The 9,757-nt window shown below is 38.8% G+C and overlaps 1 protein-coding gene across 1 annotated transcript in view; it reads right to left on the bottom strand.

The window, feature by feature from the left end:
* Positions 1-309: 309 nt before the first annotated feature.
* TSHZ1 (teashirt zinc finger homeobox 1) overlaps positions 310-9,757 on the bottom strand; it is a 54,923-nt gene continuing 45,475 nt past the window's right edge. Inside the window, exons 2-3 of the mRNA XM_050321201.1 lie at positions 1,718-4,909; positions 310-1,116 (exon numbers count right to left, since the gene is read on the bottom strand). Of these exons, the coding sequence (XP_050177158.1) occupies positions 1,725-4,909 (3,185 nt within the window). The 3' untranslated portion in view covers positions 310-1,116; positions 1,718-1,724. The remainder of the gene's footprint in view (positions 1,117-1,717; positions 4,910-9,757) is intronic.

The following is a 9,757-nucleotide window of genomic DNA, read 5'->3' as shown; positions in this document are numbered from 1 at the left end:
ACAGTCATGCAGCACAGGGAAATTAACTTGGTTGAAACCTTTGCAGCCCCTTCTTGTACCTCAGTGAGGAGCAGAATGCCCCTCACTAATTGACGGAGCCCCACCGGTTCTGTACCTTTCACAACGTGCACCTACTGCAAATCTCTTCGAAGAGGTTATCGGTATTACGGCTTCGAACGAAACACGTCAGCATCCAGATCGCGAGAGATGATTTCAAATAGGTTTTTTGCTGGTTGATTATATAAACGATGTCTCTTACAGCTGGAATAACACCTCAAAGGCAGTATAATGACGACATGACAATGTATGTAAATCAAGAACTGCATGTGGGTTTATTTTACACTTGAGAAAACAGTGGATTTAATTGTGTGAACCAAAATGTACTGTACAATATTAATGATAAAACATCAAAATGTATAATTCATAGTGCATTGCTTGCTTTATTTTTATTTATTTATTTTTTTTTGTCAGATAGTTCCTTTACGTACATGCATCTGGAAAGATGCAGGTGCCAGTAAAATTCCTCTATTTATATCAAGCTGCAGGAACTAAATTTTATTCAAAAAGTGTGGTTTTACATTATATACACAGAAATTGAATATAAAATGACAATATAAAAAGTTAAAAGAGAAAGCATACAGCCAGAAGGTACAAAGAAAGTTGAACAGTTTAAAATGGTACGATATGTAACATGTATTTTTTTAAGCTGATGCTGGCAATTTACAAGGAACAGAATCCAACATTTGCCCCATTTTTTTTGTTTTCATTTACCAATGCAGCACACTATAGAAAGGTCAGCTTGTACCAAAGCTTAACATTTGTAAATAACTATAAACTGCAGTATTTTACAGAAAAAAAAAGAAAAAAAAAAAAAAGGGAAAGAAAAAGCATTTTTACATTTGTTTTAAATAACAGCTTGCATACTTTTTTTTTTTCTTTTTTTTTGCCAAAAAGTGGCAATTATCAGCATCCAGAGGATTTGGGCATAGTGGCAACTTGGTTTGCTTTTTTTTAATTATTATTTAACTTATACAGTTGTGGCTTCCTAACCCCTCGAGTACTACACAGCTCTCCTTCTTCCAAGGACTGCATGCACAATATCTTCACAAACCAGTTCTGCATTAAAAAAAAAAAAAAAAAAAGAAGCTCATTCATTAAAAAAAAAAAAAAAAAAAACTCCTGCTTCTGACACAGCTTTTATTTGAATGAAATGCCTTTAAGCCTTTTGTTTTGTTTTGTTTTTCCTTATTTACTTATTTAGTAACTGGGAAAGGCACAGAAATGCTATTACAGTTCTCAGAGGGTTAAAACTTGACACTACCAGGTTCTGTGACCTTTATTGTCATGGCAACTTTGTAATTTTAGGATGTCTCTTTATCATTGTTCTTTGTGTCTTTCTTTACGGCTAAATTAATGTCTCTCAATAGTGTCTCCCACTATATTCTACAAAAGATAGCTTAACATCAAGGACAGATGTTGAAAATAAAGGTCAGACTTTGACTCACAAAAAATAAAAACAGAAACAAAAAATAACCATGCACAGACAAAGAGCATATAAATATAACTACAAAATAAGTGTAAGAAAAACCAAGGTCCAGATAGGCAGTTCAGCAACAAAAGTAAGACTGATTTCAGAGGCTCAGGTCAGGCCTAGTGCAGTACTATGAAGAAGTTTAGTGCAATGTTCCTGTGGTCACTTGCATACCTGGCTGCTTACCTGGACGCTATTGTTTTTCTAACTCAGTTACATAGATCAGATGGTCCTCTGGGGACTTGCCATGTGTTTTACTAAGGTGCAGTTTGACTGCATGCTTGCTTGCAAAAGTTCGGTTACAGAGCTTACATTGGAATGTGGAGCCTAAGTCCTCCTCGGCAATTCCAAGTGAGCCCAAAGTCTTGTTTGCGAGGACTTTTGAAACATTCTGCTGTTCTTGAATCTGATTAAGTGGCAACTTTGACAGATCCTTCAAACTAAACCCTAGGTGTGTCTCTAAGTGACTTACGTATGTAGAAGCAGTCCTGAACTGAGAGGCACAATCATTGCAAAAGAAAACAGGATGTCCTGTGTCCAAGTTCTTTAAAAATTTAGTTCCCCCTGTCCTCCTTAACTGATACTTCACATTGGCCAGCCAGTGGCTAATTGTGGTCATGGAAAGACCAGTAAACTTAGAGATGTGTACCCGCTCTTGTGGACCTAGGTCCGACATAATGTATTTGCCTTCTGGGGTCTCCCTCAAGCTGGAAGCAAACTGGGCTTGAAGGATCAGAAGATGCTGAGGGTTCCAGTTGGACTGCCTGCCCTTCCTCTTGTGTACTGGTGACAGTTCATCCAGAGCTTCCTCAAAACTGCTCCCGTCAGCATCAGACTTCTCTGACACAGTAGACGGAGTTGAAGACTTGGGTGTCAAACGCCCCGTGAGGTTCTTCACCATATCGGAAATATCCAGCAGGGCACTCTCCCTAAGCGGGGATGAAGCAGAGTCAGCCACACTGGAAACAAGAGGCTTGTTTTTGGACTTAGTTAAATCAATAGGTTGATCGCTGTTCTCATAGTAATACCGGTCGATAGCATCAGCCTGCTTGACTGGTGTGGTAGGGTAAATGGGTTTGTCCAACATGCTGTTGCTAATTTTGTACAGCATGGCCAATGGGTCCAGAGAGGGGCTTACTGGCTTAGAAATTTTGCCTAAGTGGGTATTCATAATGGACTGTAAAGCACTCAATGGATTAATGAAGGATGGCTCAGGTGAATGATCTGTGATAATTCCTAAATTGTTACAGCCATTTGCAACCTTTGTTTTAAGTGGCTCTGTACCGTTTGGCGTATGTGCTTCTGATGGACTATCCTTTTTGACCTTTTGAACTTCTGACTCAGAGCCCTTCTTCAGCTGCTGTTTGTTATTTATTTCTTCTGCTTTTGGGAAGTCCTTGTTTTCTTTAGCAGCAGGTGACACAGGTTTGACTGGAGAACTCTTCTCTTTCTCCAAAGGCTTTTCTTCCTTCTTCACATTGATTTTACCTGTAACTTTCTCCACGAGTTCTTCCATAGCAGATACATTGCTCTTGTGAGGTGGGGGTGTGAGATTGCCTGGGGAATGGATGAGTGCGTTGTGTTCTGATGACAGTGATTTTACACTGCTTGCGTAAGACGGCTGCATTTGAACACTCTGCACTGCAGGCTGAAGGGGTTTGACTGTTCCCGGGAGCTGGTAAGCTGCATGAATACTGGGATACCCTCCCCAGGAAGGGGCTCCATTCTGAGCTTTGCTGATAGCTGTTGTCACTGTGTTCTCCAGGGATTTCAGTATGTCTATTCCGCCTTTGGGACTATCATCTAGGTCCTCCTCTCTGAGGTATTGATACAAAGTTGTTGGCTCAAATTTCTCTGTCGAGTCCTCATTCTCTTCTTTAATCTTTTTTTCTGTTTCAGTGACCACCACCTTTTCCTTCTCTAGGTCTTTCTTTTCCTCCGAGTTTGTGGAGCCCACTGGGGAATCAGGCTGCTTTTTAATGTTGGAGGCTGGTAGCCTTGTGTGGGTGGTGGGTGGAAGAGGTATAGACTGTATCTTCTCCTCCACCACAGGGTCCAACACTAGCTGTTTGCCTTTTTTGGAAGCAGAATTGGTCACCTTCAGGAAATGACCAGTGACCATCATGTGAGCAGTGAGCTGCTGCAAAGTGTCGTGGGAACTGCCACATTCCATGCATTTCAGTATTTGGGCTTTGCGTGCCTCAAACTGCCAAGTGTAGCTAGCACCATTTTGATAGCCATAGCGGTTGTTTGGAGTCACATAGGGATTGGCAGTTTTCTGATCCTTTGCAGACTCACCCAGTGAAGCTTCTGCAGTGATCCCTGTTGGCTCAGGTGAACAAGGTGAAGCCAAGTCCTGAAGTGCTCGCTTTTTGGTAGAAGGGACCAATTTAGTGATGGCTGGTACTGGCTCCTTCAGAGGCACTTTCTGGTAATGCTTTGTTTTTATCATATGGACACTGAGGTCTTGCAAAGACTCAAACGAATGCCCACAGTACATGCACTTCAGCACTTTTTGGGCATCCTCTTTGCCTTCCATTTCCATAAGTGATCGTTTTCTAGGCTTTGACCACCGTTTGGTCTTATCAGCTTCTTTATCTCTGTTGTCATCGCGGTAATGTCCAGTTTCATTCATGTGCACTGTTAGCTCCACCAGTGTGTCATAGGCTGCACTGCAGTCTTTGCATCGGAACTTGCTAGCACCGGTGAACACAGACCCATAAAGTTTATTGTTTTGCCGGTAAAGCTGTACTGTGCTGAAAAGACTAGGCTCTGGGAGAAGTCCATACGATGAGGTCTGCTGCAAAGTTTTAGCTAATGCAGCTTGGTGCCAGTCATAACCTGAGCCACCACTGTTATTATTACTGTTACTAGTATTACTGGTAGTTGTACTGGTGCTAGTGTTGGTACTGGTAGTACTAGTACTCTGGGAGTTGGCATTGGTGTCGGTATTGGTGGTGTTTTCATTCTGGCTGATTCCATTGTTGCTGGTGGTTGGATTGGATTTCTTTAAGTCCAAAGCTAAACTGGACCAGCAAGTCTCTGAAAGCAAATTTGCATACACAGCTTTTATTTGTGCCAAGCTGTCCTGTGGATAGGAAACATTGTCTGTGCACTGAGGATCCTCTTTCTCTTCTTTAGAGGAAGTGCTTTTGAAATGGGCCAGCTGATCGCTGTTTTCACTAAACGGCGAACCATAGCCTGCATCCTGATTAGTTGCAGTGCTGACTGGGGAGTTCTGGTAGCTTTGAGCCTCTTTGATCTCCGCTTCTTCATTGCACAAATACTCATTCTCCTGGATGTCCAGAGACAGCCCATCATCTTCCACGCTGTCTTCATCTATTTCTGCTGCTTTCAGTTCTTCCTCAGGAACATATGCTAAAATACAGGAGGGGAGATGGGGGGTGGGAGGGAAACAAGACAAAGTTATCAAACACGCACATTTTACATTGCTGTCTTCTGTATTAAAAGCAGTAACCATGAAGACAAATTTTGAAGATATATCCAGAAACCAAACTCGCCATCACTCACACACTCCTCCTATAAATCCACATACTCTGTCACGGTTACAGTTTGATATCAGTGACACTGAAGAATAAACTTTGACTTCAGCGGTAAAGTACATGCCAGGACCACAGCAGATACCATAATATCAAAAACCAAAATCAAACAAAGAGCCTACTAAACTAGTTTTTATCAGCTTAAAAAATGACCTGGTACTGAGCTATATTTACTGTACTACGTATGTATGTGTAATATGTTGCAGCTGACCTACACCCCTCAGACCAAGGCACTCAGAATCACTAGCTTGACCAACTCCATCTTGTCAGTTCTGTCTTTTCTTGCAAGCTGGCTTTAGCTACAGCTTCAGGGGCCATTTCTGTGTCACTGACACCTGACTCTAATGAAACTATACGGAGCAAATGTGTCACGTCAGCTGCCTGTACTAGGTCCATCTGAGAGCAGTAGTAAATGTTGGAGATTAATTTTTGAAAACAACAAACAAAAACCTTGAGACCTTCATCGCAGCTTGATTATTGGCATATGGAAAATATAAAACTTTGCTACTGCATTCCTACCCATGAAACTATATGATCTCACCAAACTATGTGTTTATCTATATCAAACTATTTGTTAAACTAGCAAATGTGATATTCATGAGCAGATGGCCATTACATCGAAACACATTTACTCCAAGGGCCCAATTCACAGAAGTGGCTTACATGTACCTAAGTGATAAATGTATACTTTCATTGCAAAGCAGGAAACATAGTTGTACACATTTCCCTCCAGTTTTGTAAAAGAAGCTTAAAGAAATCACAATGCTAATGGAATGTGGATCATTTGTAAGAGTGTCAAGGTAGAAAACATGGATTGTGAACAATTTTCAGTAATTGAATAAAAAAGTGCTGCCTTGTCAGGTGAACTCTGCAGCAAGTGATGCTGAAATGTGTCCTGTGTCCTTCCACTGTACAATACTGAAAGAAAGGCAGAAAAGAGGCTCTTCTGCTTCTATGTGATATGAAGAAAATATGTATTATCATGTTAACAAAGCTGAGGTCTTCTTCAATTGGGGGGAGCATAACTACAAGTTGAACTGGTTTTTGTACACAGTTGCTAATATATTCTGAAATGCCTTTTCTGAAAAATAAAAAGAATCTTTTTCCATTGTAATATGAAATGTCTTTTTTTTTTTTTTTAAGAGAAGTAACAATATTACAGTCAGTACTGCATTACGTATTCACCTTTGTAATTCAGTCTTAATGCAGCCCCTAAATACTTCAGCCTGGTCTTCTAAGATGAAACAGAAAAGTAGTCCATCTAATACTGGGCTTGTGCTGAACCTTAAGATGCCCACTGCATGTTTCACCTGTCCTCTAAGTGTCACATTTTTCATAAGATAATTTGATCTTTTAGTTTTTAAAAAAGTGCTAAGCAGGCCCAATTCTTTACACAGACATCAGCCTCAGGTGCTTTTAACATGTTTAAAAGGATGGGTGAGGACCAAGCACAACAAGTCACCACAGAAATAATCCTGGAGCCAAAGGCCAGAAAGATGCCAGAAAAACATTATAAAACAAGACAAAAAATATTCTCAAACAGGAGTTTAGTTAAAAAATGAAGAACAAAATGCAGAAACGGTAAAAGAATTAAGGTAGCAGTCAGCTTCCCTGTCTGTTGTTAAAGCACTCTGCACACATTTAAGCATGGCAGTACTGCCGCAGTTTGAACTCTAGCTATGCAAGCAGAATTCACTCCCACAGCTACAGTCTAGGATCTCTTAGCCCTCTCATTCAACATGCCTGTTCGCGGGTGTTTCTAAAGGCAAAAGACTATAAAGTTTCAGATAAGTAAAGAACAGGTAAAGAGGAATATGGTTTCTGATTTTGAAATTACTTTGAAATAGAAAAAAACCCCTCTGAGACCTAAAACGCATAACAACGGGCAGTTACCATCTGGCATTTTTATTTTAAAATAATTAAAAAAAAGAAAACGACACACACACACACAAAAACCCAAACAAAACCAAAAAAACCGAACAAACAAACAAAAAAAACAACAACACCCAAACCCAATGTAATAATGATCAGCAGAGTCACCAAGTACAAGCTGAAAACTGAGGGGACACGCATTCTGAGCTTTTATGAACAGCTATCCTCTCACTAACCTCAGTTCAACCACGCCAAATTTCTCTAATTTTCACAATCCAATATTTTTAATAACTAGACGTAAAAAGCTGTTGCAAGATGCTGGATGTTTCTATAGTTGATACAGCATTTTGTAAGAGTCCATGTGAATTACCTGCTTACATCTCTTTACTTAATCCTAAATTGCAAAACCATATATTTTTATAATTGTTATATATTACCATTTAAATATCTGCTTAACTAGAAACTCTACATGATCCACTGCTGTATCTTTTATTTTCCTTTATTTATTTATGATGGTGTGTTTTGTCTAGTCTCATACTTTTGCACTTTGCCATAAAAAATAAAAAGGAGCTAAACCACACAAAAAACCCATTAAAACTACATGTAATATCTGTGTTAAAATGCTGAAGAAAAGAAACTGTTAGGGTGAAATATCCATCTTTTACTTACTTTTCCTGCTCTTAGGTTTTGCTGAGACTATTACACAATTGAGTTCACTGCTTTATCAACATATACTGTAAGAGCTAAGAATGTACATTTGGTCAGAACTGTGATTTTCTATGATTTCAGAATTTAAGCCAGCTTCTAATAAGAACCTGAATTTGCATGATGTGCACACCCACATGTCTGTACAGTTACCTGAAATCACACAAAGAAATAATGCTTCTTAGCAAAAAAGAGAGTAATTTATCTGTAATGTTTAATTTCTTTCACTGCAATCAAAAAGACTTTATTTAACTCCTTTAGTTATCATAGAATACAGACAATACCTGTTCATTCAAGACTACTAATGCTTATGAGATGAACAGCAGCACACTCAACATATGGTATTTTGCAAGGTCAGTGCAATTCTCTATCTGAAAAGCTTTCTGTAAGAGCTAACACAGAAGCAAACAAAATGAAAAATGTTAATTTCTAAAAACATGTATGTTTTACTAAAATTCTCACAGAAATTTGACAAGTATATTTCAGAATTTTAAATATAGCAAAAGTATTCCTACTATTATTACTTGCAGAGACAAGTAATATTATTCTACCTTAAATAAAAGCACGAGACATTCAGATTCTCCCTCAAAACTATGCTAGGTAGATCAACAGACAGATTTCAGACAGCATATATCTCTGTGACTGAGCAGCTCTCAGCAATCTTCTCCAGATACTCCTGCATCTGCAAAGATGTTGCTGGTTTACACATGTCCCAAAACCCACACAAATATCAAGAGCAGACATAAGCAGTGATCCTCCTCAACAAAAACTATATCCAAAGCAGAAGAAATTACAGAACATAGCATGAGCTTTTCTCTTCCTTCTCTGGGCATGGACAGACTGAGGCAAATGCAAGGTGGAAACGGGAGAAAAAGCTTCAAATTCCAGACAACTAAAAATTAGGGGAAGCAGTTTGTATTTCTTTTCTTCTTATTAAGTCTTGCTATTATTTTTTGTCTATAAAATGTGCCTTCTGGATGCCAATGCTTCCGCATAGATATACTGTCATCTTTGAGCAGTGTTAAAGCTGTGCATTCTAATCTAAGTGGACATGAGATGCTATATATTGTACATGTGAGTAGCACAGCACATTGTGTTTGCTTCAGTGAGAATATTTACACTATAAATACACATCCATTGTTTGAAAAAGCAGAGAGAGATCTGAAGTGTAAGGATGTGGTTAAAAATATAAATATTCTCACATAAAACCTTTCCACAACCTTGGACCAGTGCTTTTGAAGGAATCTATCTCTACAGAGATATTCTTTTCCATTCAAAAAGGGATTCAGCATTGAATACATTATTTTGAAAAGGACAAAATTTTGTTTGTATTTTGTTTTAACAGTCTATAAAATTAAATGTGGTAAGCTCCTGAAGACCCAGTTTTAAATCCTCCAAATAAATAAATTTTTTCGGAAGAAACAGCTATGTGTTGAAGGCCACAGTTCACTAAAGGAATTAAATACTGAAATATTTTTCACTGAAATAAACATTTCATATTTTCAACAAATGGGGATAGGTTTAGGTTTGCAATTCTTTTCTAAATCACGGCCTTCTCTGAAATAAACAATAGTGGCACAACGCGAGTGCTCACCATTCTTCAACAGATGTATTTCCACAGCTTCTAATATTTACCCAGCCAACAGGAGACAGCAGCCGCAGAAGTTTTCACAGCCCACACTGTCACCTTGCACAAACTGCAATCCAGGTTGGGGGTGATTTCCACTGCACACAAGAACACATTTCATATCTTGGGAGAAAAAAAGTATAGAAAGCAAGGACAATCTACAGCCACACATCTCTCTCATTAAAGAAAAACAAGAGGGAGATGGAAAAAAAAATTAACACATTTCCAGAATACAGAGTCATGAGAGTTTTACAAAAGAATCCAAAATCTCACATTGTGAGAGGTTAACGTGCCTGCTGGAAGATTTGTGAATTTTCTGTATTAGTATATACAAATGTTCATACAAAATTCTGGCACAGATGCTACAAATCTGTGTGTGTGTGTCTGTGTCTGTATTACGATGTCACTACAGTTGAAAAATATGGCTTAGTTATGACAATGGCTGAGGAGCAGCACAGACAA

The sequence above is a fragment of the Myiozetetes cayanensis genome, unplaced genomic scaffold (genome assembly GCF_022539395.1).
Source record: "Myiozetetes cayanensis isolate MyiCay16 unplaced genomic scaffold, myiCay2020 scf1, whole genome shotgun sequence".
Classification (NCBI taxonomy): domain Eukaryota; kingdom Metazoa; phylum Chordata; class Aves; order Passeriformes; family Tyrannidae; genus Myiozetetes; species Myiozetetes cayanensis.
The sequence above is the reverse complement of the archived record's forward strand: the minus strand, read 5'-3'. Positions and strand labels throughout refer to the sequence as shown.